General features: G+C 38.8%; 3 protein-coding genes across 3 annotated transcripts; all 3 read left to right on the plus strand.

The window, feature by feature from the left end:
* Positions 1-251: 251 nt before the first annotated feature.
* Positions 252-3,951, plus strand: LOC117448010 (troponin I, slow skeletal muscle-like). Its single transcript, XM_034085063.2, has 5 exons — positions 252-359; positions 616-747; positions 1,398-1,487; positions 2,545-2,718; positions 3,005-3,951. Exons 2-5 carry the CDS (start codon positions 643-645, stop codon positions 3,089-3,091), a joined length of 456 nt encoding a protein of 151 aa, XP_033940954.1. The 5' UTR covers positions 252-359; positions 616-642; the 3' UTR covers positions 3,092-3,951.
* A 1,463-nt stretch (positions 3,952-5,414) lies between these two features.
* On the plus strand, positions 5,415-8,279 carry LOC117448009 (troponin I, slow skeletal muscle-like). The gene is made up of 5 exons (XM_034085062.2): positions 5,415-5,480; positions 5,564-5,695; positions 6,712-6,801; positions 6,925-7,098; positions 7,808-8,279. The coding sequence occupies exons 2-5, from the start codon at positions 5,585-5,587 to the stop codon at positions 7,892-7,894; spliced, it is 462 nt and encodes a 153-aa protein (XP_033940953.2). The 5' UTR covers positions 5,415-5,480; positions 5,564-5,584; the 3' UTR covers positions 7,895-8,279.
* A 5,226-nt stretch (positions 8,280-13,505) lies between these two features.
* bpgm (2,3-bisphosphoglycerate mutase) lies at positions 13,506-17,285 on the plus strand. Its single transcript, XM_034085885.2, has 3 exons — positions 13,506-13,733; positions 14,228-14,850; positions 15,730-17,285. The coding sequence occupies exons 2-3, from the start codon at positions 14,250-14,252 to the stop codon at positions 15,903-15,905; spliced, it is 777 nt and encodes a 258-aa protein (XP_033941776.1). The 5' UTR covers positions 13,506-13,733; positions 14,228-14,249; the 3' UTR covers positions 15,906-17,285.
* Positions 17,286-19,089: the final 1,804 nt, after the last annotated feature.

Below are 19,089 nucleotides of genomic sequence, written 5' to 3' on the forward strand. Positions count from 1 at the left end.
AAAAATACTTATTTTCTTTTCCCTATTCTAGTGCGGGAAATAAAGACAATCATGGCTGAGTGAGTATAATTGCTTCTGGTGTATTTGATTGTGTTCATTGATAACCTTAGTATACTGTAAACTATGTTTTGATATGTAACTAAGTTGGCATATTTTTCTCTCTCTTTGTGAATGCTTCAACAGAGTGAGTATTCAATCTCTTTCCTTCAATCCCTATTTTTTGTTTTTCTATCTATAAATGCAATTTAAAAAAGATCATATGCAATTTGCTGTATGTATATTTATATGGAGTGTTTCTTGTGTCTGAATTATAGAAACACAAATCAAAGATCTCCTCCTCTCGAAGGCTGGGGTTGAAGGTACGTTTTTCTTTATTTGAGATGTAATATACACTATGTTAGATGCTTTATTAATTAGGATGACATTGACTTGAGACATTGGAGTGCATTACTTTGTATGCACTTTAAGAACAATAGTAATATAGCTTCTTCTTCTTCTTTTTTTTTTTTTTAATGTACTAAACTCGTAAAAACGTTGGATATTGAGGACTATGTTTTACTTGGTCAAGAGATCCCAATAAAAGTTATTTCCTTATTTTGATGTTTTGTTCTGAAGATCAGACTTCTGACAGTGGCAGCTCAGATGCTGCAGGACGAGACGGAGCAGAAGCTGAAGGAGAAAGAAGCGGCTCTGGCAGAAAGAGTTCCTCCTCTTAGCATGTCTGGTCAGTCTCTGCAAGAGCTTCAGGTATTTACCTTTATTCACATCATGCAACACAAACACTCTCTCTCACTTATCCAATTATTTCCATTTAAAGTGGACCTATCATGCTATATTTGAATAATATATTGTAGGGCCATACCTATATAAAACATGTCTGTGAAGTTTTTTTTTCAAAATACCAAACAGATCATGCATTTTAGCCATGCCTCATTTTGCTCTATTTGCTGTATTCCAGCCCTGTTTTTGCAAGGGCTGATTCTGTGGCAAATGAGCTGCAGCTGACCACGCCTCCCTCCTTTGCAGGGGGAAAGGAGCATCATGTTACCATGCTGTTAGCATGCTGTTAGCATGCTGTTACCATGCCACGGCAACCTCTCATTCCCCTGATAGGTGGAGAGTTGGCCATATAGGCGGAGCTCCTTGTTTCTGTCAGAGATATTTCAAATCTGTATCAGTCTGTATCAGATCCGTTGCAGCCCCGTTTTTAGAGATTTGGTTATGGAGGAAAAGAGAGAGGGTTGTGTTTTCTGACACTTGGTGAGTTCCCTGACACACCGGGGACACATATTCATGTATAAAAGACGTACTAAAGTGCATTTTGCATGATAGGTCCCCTTTAAGTTTATCATGATATTCTGACACCATTAGAGGGTGTGTTTTTCCTTTTCTTACAGGATTTTTGCAGAGACTTGCAGCACAAGATCGATGTTGTAGATGAGGAGTGGTACGATATCGGTCTCAAGGTGTCCAAAAATGAGAAAGAGGTGAGCATCTCGACTAAATATAAAGATAAAGTGATACAAGTGGACATGTATGTATAGTTTATTCATCCAGTAACTTTACTATGAACACAGGGTCACACCATACAACAGCTTTAAAGGTAGGGTAGGTAAGAATGGAGAAACCAGCTCGAGTGCGCTAGAATTTGAAAGTCCACAGCCGGACAATCTGCCCCTTCCTTACAGAGCCCCTCCTCCAACACACGAACGCGCACATGACCAATGAGGGCACGAGATAAGTTTGTGCACAGATGGAAGGCTGACAGGCAGGTAGGCCATCCAGTTATTTTAGCCGGGCCGGCTCAGATGATTGGTCGTGCTTTTTACAGCGCCACGACTTCCACAGATGCATTTTTTGTATGTATTTATTGTCAAAGCATTTAATTTATTCATTGCTATCGGAATGGTAAGAGCATTCCATGGAATATAACAAAAAGTGTTTCTGAAGTGAATTACCTACCCCACCTTTAAGTGAATAGCCACTGCCTCCGAGTGGCAGCACAGAGTCATAACAGAAACTAATGCTTAAAGCCTGATGTACTCTTATAGCATTCAACATACAGTATATAAATAAGGGTTAGATCATCTGCAGCAAGATTAGCTTTTTATCAAATATGTGGTATTGAGCGATCGGAGTTATTAATTGATTATTTGAACACACATATACAAACAAAATCTGAATAGTTTAGGACCCTAGAAACTCAAGATCCACGTATAAGCTTTTGACCACAACTTGTTTAATCTTATTCAACTGTATCGCCGGTGGAAGTCTGCAAGAGTTGTTTGATGGTTTGAGATTTGTCTAAATACATTTCAAGGCTGCTTCCAACTCTCAATTTTGGATAAATAACAAATAGACATATTGATAAGTCTCAGTGTTTATAAATCCATATATGGATGTGAAGAAGTGATCTGGTCGAAAATAACTTCCCTTTGGTTTCATGTAAATGAATCAATACTGTAGTAGTTTGGGTTAATTATTGACTCACAGTGGTGGAATGGCATCAGCACGTGACTTTTTCTGAATTGATCCCCTGAACAGATTGACAACATGAAACTGAAGATCACTGAGATCCAGAGTAAGTTCAAGAAGCCGACCCTGAGGAGAGTGAAGATCTCAGCTGAAGCCATGCTGAGCGTTCTGCTGGGCTCCAAACACAAGGAGACCATCGACTTCAAGGCCAGCCTCAAAACGGTCAAGAAGGAAGAGGAAAAGGTACGCCTGGCTTTTGCTTCAGGGTCATGGAAACCGTCAGGTTACAGCCCATTGGATTCAAATGATCTGTTTCCTCTTGCCTGTGTTTCATTTGTGATTTGTTATGATTCCAACAGAAGCATGTGTAAATAATCTGTTGCAGTGTTTAGTACAGGAATGTATTTATTATTCTTATATTTACAAGCAAATGTATTCTCCAACACGGTGTGTGTATTTGTGTTGTACAATATGGTTGCAAATACTTATGTTTTAATTACTCTCAAATCATCATTTTTTCACCCCACAGAAAGAGGAGGTGACTGACTGGCGTAAGAACGTGGACGCCATGTCTGGTATGGACGGCAGGAAGAAGATGTTTAACGCCGGCCAGTAGATTCTGTATCAATATTGGATCATGATCATTCAATGGATTGATGGATCATTACAGCCCTTTTTGTTTTAATAATTGCTTAACTTTGCTGACTGTCTTACCTTTATTATATTGATTGAGGAATTAAAAGTTGGACAACTACCCTTAAAACCAGGATGGACGTGCTCGTTTTAATATTATAGTTATAAAGGAGAGCAACTGTTTATCTAAAGCACATTTTAAGTTGAGGATTTAGGGAATAGTAAAACTGATTTCTTAGTCACTTACAGCTTTGCATTAGAGTTGTGCCTGTAGAATAGAGTATAGAGGAGAGTATATAGAATAGAAAGCCTTTATTGTCATTGTACAAAAAACGAGATTTGTAGTACAACGCTGTCACAAGTACAGACAAACAATAAAAACACGCCAGGGGGGAATAAATAGTTAAGAACAATGGCGTGAAAAGCTATGGGAATTTAAAAAAACGCATATAAGTAAAGTAATTGAAAGAGTATATCACTTGAGACTATAGGCTTGGTGGCCTGAGGTAGAAACTGTAGAACTGTAGTTCTCCTCTGTGGCCATGTGTTGGCAGCAGAACTCTTTAAACCATCTCTCAGACACTTGTAGAGCTACAGGATAATATATTGACTGTGGAGAGACATTGTTTGTAATAAACAACTGCTAGTTTGTTCTCTGCTGTGATATATGTATATCAAGCTGGTCAGACATTCAAAAATATATTGCCTATTAAATGCTGAAGATTAAACAGCATGATTGCAGTCTGTGTCTATGTTATTTGAGTGGGCATATGTGATATTAATGTTGGTTGATGTACTTGATACAAACATGAAACCAGCAATAAATAAAAAATATATCAATCCTGCCATTGTTTTTCTCAGCTAACCGATTTAAATGTATTTGGGAACAACTTCAATTTCTCAAACCTAACTTTGGCTCCTTTGACCTCCACCACCCGTCTTCCTTAACGAGGAGACCCCCGTCTCCTCTTCTCCTCCACATTAAGAAAGCATCACAGGAGGACATTCCCAAGACAGATTCACACCTCATACTTGTGAGATGTGAGGGATGCAGTGCAAGAATGGTGCGGACAGAGGGTCTATTTTAGTGAGCCACTCACATGGCCGCAGGAATCTATATATCTACCCTCTTTCTGCGCTTCTCCTCTCAGAAAAATACGCCTTTGAGTATCTGTCTCCTGCTAAGGTAAGGGGTTTTGTTTTGAAGTATTAGGCTTTTTATTGCAAATCAAAATCATATCAGTTTATTAGAAATGAGAAAAGAAAGTGTAATTTTTCAACTCCAAAACAGCTTGTTTGTTTGTCCACTTATAATTCCTTACAGCTGACTGTTTTCTTTCTAAAACTATCTCACTTTACAAACAATTCTTCTTACACTGGAGTCAAGGAGGAGAGTCTTTTTTGCTTAGATCAAAAAATCAGCTGGTTTAAGTTTTAAATAACTAATCACAGATTTATTATATGTATGTATGTCTTTGCAACCTTGTCACATTGATTATTATTTTGTCATTTCATTGTATTGAGCTGTACATTTAAGAATATGTTTGCTGTTAAAATACAGGGATATAAAATATTAAATAAAAACAACATGAATCAGGCCACTACTACCACCAACCATTATGGTCTTGATTGATGATTTGTCTGGTAATTATATTTTTGGCAATGTTTGAGAGAGTATTTTTGAAGGTGTCAGTTTGACCTCTTGACAATGTCATACATTGTTTGTGTCCTCTCCTATACAACTGCAACCTATAGGATGTCTTAATCCAATGTGTTGAATGTTGCTTTGGTTCTGTTAAAGTACCTTAGTTGAGCTTCATGTGTGTAAAATAGTCTTATTCCTTTCTTCTCTAGATACAATTAACAAGGGTAAACATACAACTGCAACCATGTCTGAAGGGTAAGTAGCTATGTCTTATGTACTTATCACTCAAATTATATAAAAAAAAGTTCAACGAGTGTAACAAATTGCACCTTTTCTCTTTCTCTTCTTGAAATACATCACCTTCTTAATTGGATAAGGGGTTCGGTAAGTTGATTTTACTATGAAAAAGTCATGTACCTTGACTATTTGTGGAATTGATTGACTTAACACTTGTATAATAAGGAAATACTGTAAAAATACAATATAATGAAACGTTTAAATATGAAGGGTAAAGTCAAATTCAACTCAGGCTGTAGTCAGTATTGCACAAAGTGTTATTGTGTTGGGTGTTGAATTGTAAAGAGACTAATTGTGCAAAACCTGCATGTACATAGAAACTGTGTGCTGCTTTATATTGAAATGTTTTCCAGAGATTTGATATGTATGACGTCTTTTTTTCCAGAAACCAAAGCCAAAGATCAGTGCATCTCGCAGACTGTTCTTGAAGGTAATGTATGGCAGTGTGAAAGCAAGGCTTCAACATATTCTCTGGTTGACTGAAGTGTAATTCTTTACATGTATGTACACCAGACCAAGCTGCTAAAGAAGGCCATGACGTTGCTGGAAAACGACATACAAATGAAAAAAGAGGAACGAGAGAGAGTCCTCTCTGAGAGAGTCCCACAACTGCAGCTGTCCAGCCTGTCTCTGCAGGATCTACAGGTAGCCTGCATTTATCATTGAGTCATTTCACTCCATATAATTACATATATTTGGGGAGTTTTGGATCGAAGTCAACAGTAAATTACTGTCTAAACACTTTGAGCAGATCGCTTTTTCCATATCGCCTTCAAATGTCTGGCAGGCGTTACCGCAGCATCCGGACAAAAACCACCAGATTCAGAGACAGTTTCATCCCATAGGCAATAAGACTGATAAACAACTGAACTGCTGAAACAACTTCCATAACATTCATCTGCTACTTAGTAATTATTTATCTATTTATCTAATATATCATTCCAATAGCTTGCATATAGACTCTTATCTCACTATTTCACTTTTTTTAAACTATTTTTGTTTTTGTATTTATTTTTTAATATTTACTTGCACTATATTTTTCTGTTTATCTGTATTATTGTGTTGCACTGTTGGAGAAGCCTGTGACGTAAGATTTTCATCGACATAACTACTCTGTAGCTATGTTCGTATGACAAATAAAGAACCTTGAACCTTGAACCCTAATGTTATCTATCCGCAAGCAGGTGCCCAATTACAATCAAGGTGAATGTTATGCGTTTTTGGAGCTCAAAGCATTTCAACTTATATTAAAAGAAAACCTCAACAGCAATGCCTCCTGCCAAGAACAATCTTTTTTTTTCAGAATAATCTTCAGACCTCAATGTCAACACTTTAAGGGCCAAGTCCTCAGATAAATTATAAATGTATAAATAAACATTCTACAACAATTTATATAAATTATTATGGCATGTTTTATAAATAATTTTGAGAGCATTTGCATATTGCAGAACTAAATAAAGTGTGGTGTACTGGAGAAGTGTTTTGCGATGTGTTTTTATTGTGATATGCTTAGAACAAATCCCTGCCCATACACCTGCTGCCCTGTCTTTGTGTTTGCATTGTTATTGTATCAGTGTTTCTATCAAGTCATACGGGCAAGTTATAAATTCAGGGAATTGTTACTTAAATGAGTGTAATACTTTATAGGCTTCTATCAACAGAATTTTTGTAAAGAGCTGCACCAGAAGATTGATGTGGTTGATGAAGAGCGGTACGACGTTAATTCTAAAGTGTCGAAATGTAGTATTGAGGTAAGTCATCTTTGTGAATTACTGCTTGAGTTCTGTCCTTTTTCACAAGCATACTGTATAAGACACACACATTGTTTGTCCCCAATATTTGAGGGTGTGTCTGTCATTTGTTTTGGGAAAAAGATACAGGACCTGTCTCAGAAGATCTTTGAGTTGAAGGGCAAGATGAAGAGGCCGGCCCTGAAGAGGGTGAGGGTCTCGGCTGACGCCATGCTGGGGGCTCTGCTGGGCTCTCGGGTCAAAGAGTCCGTGGACTTCAAGGCCGCCCTGAAGACTGTGAAGAAAGAGGAGGAGAAGGTAAGGGCTGCTGTTTCATTATATATTATAGTCAATATTACTATAACATCATCAGTTTCTATCTTACTTAATGTATCTAACTTGTACTGTTATTCTGTTATGCACTGGTAGTGTTACTTCTTATACACTTTAAGTTCACACTCTTGTGTTTTTATCCTTATGTTTTTGTAATTATTGAGCAATATCTGGCAAATAAATTCATTCAGGGCTTAATAAAGTTCTATTCTCTCTTCATTCACTGAGAATAGTCCACTCTGTCAGGGCTCGGGTTTTTTGTCCTGTTAAAACACATCACATATTAGATAACAAATATTATTTTACTTGCTAAAATAACAGTTTTAGCAAGGAAGCTACAGTATGAAATAATACTTCATCATTACACATCGATTGTAGTCCAGGCTGTAGGTTTTATTTTGACTTTAGAAACGACACATTTGATACAAAATAAAAATCTAATTAACACCAATTCTTAATATAAAGATAGAGCTGTGAAACTTGCTTAAAAAAGGTCAGAATTAGAAAGAGTGACAACGTCTTTAAAGCATGTGTAAATAATCTGTTGCAGTGTTTAGTACAGGAAATTATTTATTATTCTTATATTTACAAGCAAATGTATTCTCCAACACGGTGTGTGTATTTGTGTTGTACAATATGGTTGCAAATACTTGTGTTTTATTCACTTTCAAATCATCATTTTTTCACCCCACAGAAAGAGGAGGTGACTGACTGGCGTAAGAACGTGGACGCCATGTCTGGTATGGACGGCAGGAAGAAGATGTTTAACGCCGGGCAGTAGATTCTGTGGTGAATTTCTTTATGAAAATGTTTGCTGCTCTAAAATGGATGGAGCCCTGTGACTATTGTTAATTTATAACGACAGTGAATTACGTAAAGATCGGGTTGACAAGTAGGTTTTGGCACAGGTCATGAACATATCATAACTTTTGGCTGTTCAGTTCCCCTGTCCCCATGTGACTGGCTTGTTTATTGACCTCTGTTATATTCAACAATAAACCGGCCTAAATCATCTGCTAAATAATATGTGTCTTTTAAATCATGGCTTTAGATGACAACGTAAACACATTTGCTTGAATTTAATGATAGGGCGAGTTTTTGGTTCATGGAGTTAGATAAAGTAAGCATCGTGGAAAATGAATATGGCATTAAACTCATACAATTCACACGTCTTCTCTTCAATATGTCTATCAAGTAATACAATCTAATTGAGACTGCTCTAATGAGAAAAGTCATCTTTGTCTTAAACTGGAAATATGTTTAAGTATTGTCACACTTGTAGTATGAATCATTTAAGGGTCTGATGGTAAACTGTATATGATTTTAGCAAATTAGATTTAGAATTTCCTCATGTGGTTAAATGACCTATTAACATAACAGGTGCTGGTTTACACAAAACGTATTAGATGTAATCAGAAATACAGTTGGGAAACTACTTCTGATGTTATATGGGAGTTCATCCCTGTAACCCAATTCTGTATTATGGGACATTGTACGGTGGCTGAGAAGTGCAATCGACAATTACAAAGTGTGAAACACTTTAACAAAGCTTGAGACAAATTTATATTTTCTAAAACAAATTTACATTAGCGAAACACTTTTACCAAAGAAAAAACAATTTAACAAGATGCGAAACACTTTTACAAAGCTAGAGACAAATTTACATTTTATTAAAAAAAATTTAATTTTATAAAAACAAAATTACAAGTGTTGAAACACTTTAACATTTGCCGAAACACTTTAACAAACTAGATAATCAAAGCGGAAAGGGAATGCCCATCATACCAGAAGTGACATGCAAGTGATTGACAAACTTAAATTTGTTTTGGCTGATAGACGGCACGAGTGTGTTTATGGTCGTTAAACATGTTTTGTCCGTTCTGTGGAAACCACCTGGGCCAAGTGACATTACATTATTACATTACATTGCATTTAGCTGATGCTTTTATCCAAAGCGACTTACTGTACAATAAGTGCGTTCGACCAACAAAATACAAACTTGAAGAAAACAGAATCATATAAGTACATCAGGTTTCATAGAGCTAAAATATTTCAAGTGCTACTCAACTGGCTTTAGGTAAGCCAGTCCTTTATTAGTATATAAGTGCTTTGTTAATAGTTCTATCGCTCGAAGTGGAGTCGAAAGAGATGAGTTTTCAGTCTGCGCCGGAAGGTGTGTAAGCTTTCTGCTGTCCTGAGCTCATTCCACCATTTTGGAGCCATGATAGCAAACCCACGTGTTTTTGCTGATGGGAACTTGGGTCCCCCTCGCAGTGCGGGTGCAGCGAGCTGTTTGGCCGATGCCGAGCGGAGTGCACGTGCTGGGGTGTACAGTTTAACCATGTCCTGGATGTAGGAAGGGCCAGATCCATTCGCAGCATGGTACGCAAGTACCAGTGTCTTGAAGTGGATTCTAGCAGTTACCGGAACCCAGTGAAGGGAGCAGAGGAGCGGTGTGGTGTGAGAGAATTTAGGAAGGTTGAAGACCAGACGAGCCAATGCATTCTGGATGAGCTGCAGAGGTTGGATGGCACATTCAGGTAGACCAGCCAAGAGGGAGTTGCAGTAGTCTAGGCGTGAGATGACGAGAGCCTGGACCAGAACCTGCGTCGCTTTCTGGGTCAGCTGGGGACGTATCCTCCTGATGTTGTAAAGAGTGTATCTGCAGCAGCAGGTTGTTGCAGCGATGTTTGCAGTGAAGGACAGTTTGTTACCTAGGGTCACACCCAGATTCCTTGCAGTTTGAGTCGGGGAAACAATAGAGGTGCCAATGTTGATAGTCAGGTCAAGAGTGGGACAATCTTTTCCCGGAAGAAAAAGCGGTTCATTCTTGTCAAGGTTGAGCTTGAGGTGGTGAGCAGACATCCACCGAGAGACAAGCAGAGATGCGTGCGACGACCTGGGTCTCTGAGCGGGGAAAGGACAGAATTAATTCGGTGTCGTCAGCGTAGCAGTGGTATGAAAAACCATGCGGGCTAATGACAGATCTGAGCGAGTTTGTGTACAGGGAGAAGAGGAGGGAGCCGAGAACAGAGCCCTGAGGGACCCCTGTAGTTAATTGACAAGGGTCGGACTCCGACCCTCTCCAAGTTACCCTGTAGGTGCGGTCTTTGAGGTATGAGGTGAGGAGGGAAAGTGCAGAGCCTGAAACTCCAAGTTTTTGGAGAGTGCGAAGGAGGATCTGATGATTCACCGTGTCGAATGCAGCAGACAGGTCCAGAAGGATGATGACAGAGGAGAGGGAGGCTGCTTTCATAGTTTTGCTCATCACAATATACTTTCTTGTGCGCACTAGTCTAATGAAGGTAAACACATCGAAGGCTGTGTGTAAAAGGCACAGCTCCACTTCCTACTTGGCGAACCTGTAACTTTCTTGTGTGCACGAGAAAGTTACAGGTTCGCCAAGTAGGAAGTGCCTTCGATGTGTTTACCTTCATTAGACAGCTAAAGATCAACTGCAGGCTGCTTCGTTTTAAACACATACACATCAAACTGCCCGATTATTCCCCCTATTACTCGTTTTATGAAGGAGATGTGAGGTCCACAAGGCGCATGACGTGTGTGTTTGTGCTCTGCTCAGCTCCGCTCTGTGTGTGTGTGTTCGGTGTGTTTGTGAATGTCCGACACCGGCATTTGTTTTCAAATTACCATGAACAGTAATTTACACACATCTGGCCAACTCCATAGGTATATGTGTGTTCCCAAATGAAATAAATGTGTTTAATCTTAACCTCGATGTAGTGCTCAGTACTGTCGGAGTGCAGGGGAACACTGCGGTCAACTCAGCCGTCTCTTGCGTTTGCTGGTCAACTCAGCAGCTCACCATTTGTGAGTGTGCGATTAATCGCGCCTAAACGGTAATTGGCCGAGAAGCGGCACTGATGCTAGTACAAGAGTAAAATAATGCATGTTTTTGTGCTATATTTGCGATAAAAATACGTTTTACCTTAAGTTCTTAATAAAACTGACACTGTTGGACTCTGTACTTGTTTGACTGCTACCAACAATAAAATGAAGTACTTTTACAGTGTACTTTTTCAGTTATTCTCTGTCAAACTCCCCTCCTGAGAACAAATTCAAGCCACTTCTGCTATATTTGATGAGGGATAAAAAGATTTTTAGCCCTAAGTTCTTAATAAAATTGGTACTGTTGGACTCAGTACTTGTTAGACTACCAAAATATAATGAAGTACTTTTACCGTGTACTTTTTGAGTAATACTCTGTCAAACTCCCCCCCTGAGTACAATCATTCATGTATGTTGCTATATTTGTTGAGGGATACAATTATTTGTTACCATAAGTTCTACATGAAATTGATACTGTTGGACTCAGTAGGCCTACTTGGACTACTAGCACAAGTATAATCAAGTATGTTTACTCTGTACTTTGAGTAACACTTGGTTAAACTCCTGTCCTGAGTACAATAATTCATAGTTCATATACAATACACGAATTATTGTACTCGGGACGGGAGTTTGACCGAGTATTAATCAAAAAGTATACAGTAAAAGTACTTGATTGTACTTATGCTAGTAGCTAGTAGTACTGAGTCCAACATCAATTTCATGTGGAACTTTTTGCAAAAAATCATTTTATCCCTCATCAAATATACCAGAATACATGAATTATTGTACTTAGGACGGGGGTTTGAGTATTACTCAAAAAGTACACAGTAAAAGTACCTCATTGTATTTGTGGTAGTAGTCTAACAAGTACTGAGTCCAACAGTACCAATTTTATTAAGAACTTATGGTACAAATTATTTGTATCTCAAATCAAGCAGAAAAAACATGCATTATTTTATTCTTGTCCTAGCGTCAGTACCGCTTCTCGGCGATTACCGTAAAGGCGCGATTAAAGGTGGGGTAGGTCATTTTGGAGAAACCAGCTCGAGTGCGCTCGAATTTGAAAATACACTGCCGGAATCTGTTAATAAATCCTTACAGAGCCCCTCCTCCAACGAACGCGCACATGACCAATGAGGGCACGAGATAAGTTTGTGCACAGAAGGAAGGCTGACAGGCAGGTAGGCCATCCAGTTTTAGCCGGGCCGGCTAAAATGATTGGTCGTGCTTTTTACAGTAGGTACTACGGCTTCCACAGATGACATTTTTTTATGGATGTTTTGTCATTGCTATCGGGATGTTAAGAGCATTCCATGGAATATAACAAAAAGCGTATCTCGAGCCGGTTTCTCAAACTTACGCACTCAAAAATGAAGAGCTGCTGATTTGACCAAGCAAACGCGAGAGACGGCTGAGTTGTCCGCATTACCGGAACGGACGACAGTATCTTAAAATCTTATGAAAATAAATGCGAGTGTCACACACACACGCCCGCCCTGGTGACCGGACATCTCCTTCATAAAACGAATAATAAGGATTATAATCGGGCAGTTCGATGTGTGTGTAGGTGTGTGTATGTGTAAAGAGTTTTGCGTGGTCAAAACGAAGCAGCCTGCAGTCGCTCTTTAGCTGTCTAAACCTATGGTCTAAACACAGCGAAGGCTGTGTGTAAAAGGGACAGCTCCACTTCCTACTTGGCGAACCTGTAACTTTCTCGTGCACACGAGAAAGTATATCGTGATGAGCAAGACCATGTCACTTGGCCCAGGTGGTTTCCACAGAACTGACAAAACATGTTTAACGACCATAAACACACTCGTACCGTCCATAGGTACCGGGCGGTCTATCAGCCAAAACAAACTTAAGTTTGTGTCAATCACTTGCATGTCACTTGTTAAAGTGTTTCGGAAAATATTAAAGTGTTTCGACACTTGTACATTTGTTTTATAGAATATAATTTTATTTTTATCAAATCTAAATGTGTCTCTAGCTTTGTAAAAGTGTTGTGCATCTTGTTAATTTGTTTTTGTTAATGTTACATTGTTTTTTCTTTGTTAAAAGTGTTTCGCTAATGTAATTTTGTTTTATAAAATGTAAATTTGTCTCAAGCTTTGTTAAAGTGTTTCACACTTTGTAATTGTCGATTGCCCTTCTCAGCCACCGTACATGGTTTAGTCACAAACAAATCACTGAGAAAAATGAATATTAGTAGCCTTTAAATAATAGGAAAATATGGCCCCAATTGCGTAACTGTCAAGGAAACAGAACGGTGTATAAAGTTCTTGTTTGAGTGAACAACAATGTGGCAGTTTCACATTTACCCAAAATAGTCGTAAAACAACTCAAACAAAAGTCTAGTGTTTGTCCACACACCGAGATCATTTTAGGCGGGTATAAGCTCTGGCTGAAACAAAGTTAACTTAAACTACTGCCTTTCTCTTACACACACACCATACATCCTCTCCTAACTTCGAACCAAACAACAAAACATCAACAGTTAGCTAAACAGTACAGTACCTCATAAATTCACCCATGTTTAACGGTCACTCCCCCTTATTTCCCTCCTTCCTCAACGACGTGCTTGGCCGTTATTGCCACCACTCCTAATATGGGCATAGCATTTGACAAAAGTACCACCCACTTTTGATCTGTGCCATTCTGATTGGGGGAGAGGAGTATCAATCATCCACTGGAACAAATGCTGTACATGGCCGGCCAAACATTGTCAACAACTGAACTAGCCACTTTTAGGTCGGATTTGAAGCCCACACAGGGTAAGATTACATTTTCACAATATTATGATCGTTCGAGACGTCACATTAAGTAGTTTTGTTCATTACATGTTTGTCTTGTCCCTAACTCGGACTGAGCGACCATGAAATACTGTATTAGCAACACGTCCATCCATCCTTTCAGGCTTGCTAATAAGCTTTGCAGAATCCGATGCAATATGTGCATACAGTAGTGAGATAACGTTATCATTCATTCATTTATTTATTATTATGTTGTGTACAGCCTTTCAATAAAGCTAGGGATAGCTACTGTAAGGTTAGCTATCTGCCTTTAGCCTGTTACCCTTTTAAGACAACCTCTAACCTTTTGCTCGCACTGCCTCTAAAGTACCTTCTGCTGGTTTCATATTAGACACACAGACCTGTGACTTTATGTGAGGTTAGCTGGAGATTTGATGTATTATATTAATACATTTACACTTGTGTTATCACCAACTGCAAAACTGTTTTGATAATGTGTTACTGAATGTGTGCAGGCTTCTGCTGGAGGTGCTTCGGATGTCCAAGTACAAACTGTTTCTGCTGAGGCATGGGGAGGGGGCCTGGAACAAAGAGAACCGGTTCTGCAGCTGGGTTGACCAGAAGCTGAGCGAGGATGGGCTGAAGGAGGCCCAGGACTGTGGCAGGCTGCTGAAGGAACAGGGCTACAAGTTCGACTTAGTATTCACCTCCCTACTCAGCCGCTCCATCCAGACAGCATGGCTTGTTCTGGAGGCTATGGGTCATGAGTGGGTTCCTGTGATCAAGTCCTGGAGACTGAATGAGCGGCACTATGGTTCCCTCATTGGCCTGAACCGGGCGGAGATGGCTAAAGAACATGGAGAGGAACAGGTGAAGGTATGGAGAAGAAGCTACAACGTCACTCCACCTCCAATTGAGGAATCCCACCCTTACTTCCTGGAAATCTACAATGACCGCAGATACACCACTTGTGATGTGCCAAAGGAGAACCTTCCCAGGGCAGAAAGCCTGAAGGAGGTGTTGGACCGGCTGCTTCCATACTGGGACAGCACTGTGGTGCCAGAGATAAAGCAAGGCAGGACTGTGCTCATTTCTGCTCATGGAAACAGCTGCAGGGCTCTGCTGAAACACCTGGAAGGTATGCTACTATTATAAACAATGCTCTCTCAGCGTTTGTGTTGAGTGTGTGCAGTGAATGCATTTAGTTGAATTCCACAACAGTTTCTGGACTCTACAGGCTGCCTTTTTTTAGTTGTCGCTCATTGAATTGTGAAGGGACTTCAATTCCCCAAATGGAAATTTGAACTTGTGTAAAAAGGCCAGTGAGTTTATGTTACATTTGGCTGTGGCTATTAAGTCCATGCTGACCTTTTACCACACCCATAAGCCACTGAGGCTACAGTACACTCCTTACTTTACTCACATTGACTTTTACTTACTTGTACAGGATATGTATACAAGCTGGAATTGTGCTTTCTTTCATCTGGTAAAGATATCTGGTAACATGGTTTTATTACGGCTTTAATTCATTATTGGCCAGGCATGGGAAGATATAAAAATGTAATTTCACAGTTATCTGGCTGAATTAATTACATTTCACAATCATCCCCTTGATCATCAAATTATTAAAAACTTTTTTTTTGGCACTAAAATACAATCAAATACCGTTACCTTAGATTTAGTTAAGAAACAAATATTTCTTATTGCATTACACATGTGAAACATTGTGTATATAAAGTATAGGGTCTCTATGCATTTAAAGTATAAATACATTGAATTAATAGCAACATGTTGTAAATCTGTTCTTTCTTACATGCAAATCTTTGTATTTCTTAAATTATATTCAATTTGTAACTAATTTTTTAGGCTTCAATGATTGCTTTTTAGAGAGCTTTTGCAGTCATTTTGATATTTCAGATTATCTGACAATGGAAAATCACAACAATTGATTATACCATCCAAAGTTTTGACTTGTTTTTCTAGTGTGATATTAATATTCTTCTTCTTACTTCAACAGGTATATCAGATAAAGATATTGCCAGCGTAACTTTACCTACTGGTATACCTGTGCTGCTCGAGCTGGATGAAAACCTGAAGGCTGTGAAACCTCGACAGCTGCTGGGAGATCAAGTGAAGATTCAGGCGGCAATTAAAAAGGTGGAGGACCAGGGGAAAGCTATACCGTCAACTTGAATGCACTGAACTGGCTGCAGCTCTGTTCTGCTCGCCTGTGTGCACTCCTAGGTCAACAGGTACTGTGAAAAGACTAAAATAATAATAATATAACATCAGACAATAACAAAAACAACTTTCAAAGGATAGGTGTGAAAATGCTGTACGTGTAATAGTGGCCTGATCTGGGTACAGAAAATGTGTCACAGGTACGACAGGTACGACAGGAGCAGGAGGAAGTACTGTACTGTGTACTGTAAATGCTTTGATGCCGAGTTGTATTGTGTGTGTACACACTGAATTTAAGCTAGATGTTCCTATGCCTGTATATTGTCCCTGAAGAGGTTATTTATTTATTTGCTTATTGATCTTACCATAAAGATTAATAGTAATTTAGTGAAGCTGAAAAACTTGAACTATATCATATCCAGAAAAATGACTTTCTAAAAAATGCCTTTCTGTTACATTGATAAGCTTTAGGGACATTGACTTGCATTAAAACATTTGCCTTCAGTATTAATGTAATGTTAAGAATCAGCTATTGTTCGACACAACTTCTTTTAATAAGGAGATCATACAGGTCTTCTGTTGATATAAGATTTAAAGCACTCTGTTGCCAGATATGACCTCATAGAAATTGAAAGCCAGTATCTTATTTCAAAGATTTTGGTTAAAGTGAGCCACAGGAATGCTGAAAATATGCAAAACCACTGAAATCCATTACTATCCCCCGCATATGAGTTACTTATATTTTTAACTTGCCTACACAGTAAGTTTAAGCTACACAGCTCAAGTTGTTTTACTTTGAGGGTTTATAAAGTACAGAAAATAGGCTGAGTTGAAATCACTGGTGCTATTTGGTGTGAAAACTGGAATATGCTTTAGGATTTTTAAATGAATGAATCCCCTTCCAGATTAAATGCAACAAATGTGAATGGTGAGTAGCATTTGTTTGGATACATTTTAAAGATTTGTAATTGTTATATACAGGCACTATTTTGGTTTTAACTTTCAATTATAACTTATTATAATACATTGATGTTCTAATGTGATCTTAACATGTGAAAAACGTTACAAACCCCTCTTGAGTCTGCACATTGTGTTTTATAACATAATATCATTTTTGTCATCTCATGTTACGATGCTACTTCCTTGTTTTGTATCGTGTCTCGTGTCTGTATGGGAAATGCACTGTGCATCACTTCTGTTTTTCTTTTCCTGTTATTTTTTGTCTGTAAGGTCAACATGGGAGAAGAGATGCGAACATACATTTGTAGATACTAAAAGGATAAAACATGTTATATTTGTAATTTCATGTAAGACAATTGAACGTCTTCCCCGCTGTTCACACCTTACCATGTGAAATTGAAATAAAAGGGAATTCCAATTTTCCTAAAAAGATTATTGTCTCATTTATAAGCTTAATTTGTATCAGATGGTTTTTGCTTACTCACCAGGAAGGTGTGTTAAATGTTTCACTGACATATACAGTAAGTTGTGTTAGGAGCAATGACATAAATTAGAAAACAAACAACCATGCTGTTTGGGAAGATACAGATATGCCTGCAATTTGCATTGTGGTCGCCTTGTGCCCACTGGAAACAATAAACAGCTGAGTCTGAGGAGTGGCTCCTTATTTCTTAACCATTTCTATAATTTGGCCAAACCAATATTGATGAGCCAGGAAGAAACCCTCTAATTGCATGGAAAAGTTCTTCGATGAACACCGAGATCACCACGATTCTCATTCCCATCTGTCTATCTTTCCTGAATTTCCCCAAGGCAATAAATAAAGTTCCATCTACAGTACTGTTGAGGCGATGATGTATCCTGATGGACATTAAATGTTGTATTCACATTTCTTAGCAAACCTGCATACACACCAGCAAGGAGGACTAATGAACATCAGCAAGACTAAGGAGCTGGTGGTGGACTTCAGACGGAGCAGGAAGAGGCCTCTGACCCCCATCACCATCAGGGGGAAGGATGTGGAGGTGGTGAACAGCTACAAGTTCCTGGGAGTGCACTTAAACCATAAACTGGACTGGTCAGACAACACTGATGCTCTCTTCAGGAAGGGACAGAGTAAGCTGTTCTTCCTGAGGAGGCTCAGGTCGTTCAACGTGTGCACGAGGCTGCTGCAGATGTTCTACCAGTCTGTGGTGGCCAGTGTGCTCTTCTTTGCTGGGGTGGAAACACAAACACTAGGGACACTGGCAGGCTGAACAGGCTCGTGAGGAAGGCTAGCTCTGTAGTTGGAGTACAACAGGACAATCTGGAGGAGGTGGCAGAGGGGAGGACGAGGAGGAAGCTCGACAGCATCCTAGAGAACCCCTCCCACCCACTCCACGCAGAGCTAGTGAAGATGAAGAGTACGTTCAGCCACAGACTCATCCGTCCACGACAACGCACCAAGCGCCTCGGACAGTCCTTTGTGCCTGTAGCCATCCGGCTGCACAACAAGGGGTTAATGATGAAAAAGAAATACAATTAAATCACTGGACATAAATATACACTGTTTCCACAACCCATGCTAACATATTATTAGTAATAGACCAAAAAGGTAGATAGATATGTCACTATGTGTACAGATGTCCATTTTCACTTTTCACTTGTCACTTTAACTTATTCCGTACTTTATAACTTAGATGACCAAATATGTACATATGCTGACAGTTATTTTACAGTTATTTTACTCTTATTTTTACTCATCTCCTATTTTATAGTCTTTTATTATTATTATCATTTTAATTTTTTCTTGATTTTATTTATTTTTGATTTTATTAATCTGTGTGAATCTTTGCTGTCCTGTTTTTTCACGCTTACCCTGTTGCTGCTTTGTACAACTGAATTTCCCCTCGGGGATTAATAAAGGTTCATCTTATCATCTTATCTTATCTTGAATAGCTTTGACATTGAGAAGGATTTTATATATTAAGGACAATGTTGTCAATGATTCTGAAAACCTGTGAGGTATATGCAGTTATTTAGTGCTGCAGATGTTTATGTCCAATCTTTACTTGTCTCTGGCAATTTGTCAGCAGTAGCAAGAAAAACAACAACGCAGGGCAAGAAGTATATATACGACAAAAGGCTCCACAGACATGCACATCATAAAACCCAAAGACTGTATATTATAAAACCACATAAATATAAGAGTCAAATGTAGAAAAGAAACCCCCAAACACAACGTTTATAATTATGT

Source organism: Pseudochaenichthys georgianus, chromosome 6 (assembly GCF_902827115.2).
Source record: "Pseudochaenichthys georgianus chromosome 6, fPseGeo1.2, whole genome shotgun sequence".
In the NCBI taxonomy this organism is placed as follows: Eukaryota; Metazoa; Chordata; class Actinopteri; order Perciformes; family Channichthyidae; genus Pseudochaenichthys; species Pseudochaenichthys georgianus.

What these genes read in the sequence shown, in the direction of transcription:
- LOC117448009 (XM_034085062.2), top strand. Translation starts at nt 5,585, where the DNA reads ATGACGTTGCTGGAAAACGACATACAAATGAAAAAAGAGGAACGAGAG. An exon ending in TGTCTCTGCAGGATCTACAG is followed by an intron (nt 5,696 to 6,711) that starts GTAGCCTGCATT and finishes TTCTATCAACAG; the next exon opens with AATTTTTGTAAAGAGCTGCA. An exon ending in TGTCGAAATGTAGTATTGAG is followed by an intron (nt 6,802 to 6,924) that starts GTAAGTCATCTT and finishes TTTGGGAAAAAG; the next exon opens with ATACAGGACCTGTCTCAGAA.
- LOC117448010 (XM_034085063.2), top strand. Translation starts at nt 643, where the DNA reads ATGCTGCAGGACGAGACGGAGCAGAAGCTGAAGGAGAAAGAAGCGGCT. An exon ending in AGTCTCTGCAAGAGCTTCAG is followed by an intron (nt 748 to 1,397) that starts GTATTTACCTTT and finishes CTTTTCTTACAG; the next exon opens with GATTTTTGCAGAGACTTGCA. An exon ending in TCAAGAAGGAAGAGGAAAAG is followed by an intron (nt 2,719 to 3,004) that starts GTACGCCTGGCT and finishes TTCACCCCACAG; the next exon opens with AAAGAGGAGGTGACTGACTG.
- bpgm (XM_034085885.2), top strand. Translation starts at nt 14,250, where the DNA reads ATGTCCAAGTACAAACTGTTTCTGCTGAGGCATGGGGAGGGGGCCTGG. An exon ending in TCTGCTGAAACACCTGGAAG is followed by an intron (nt 14,851 to 15,729) that starts GTATGCTACTAT and finishes TTACTTCAACAG; the next exon opens with GTATATCAGATAAAGATATT.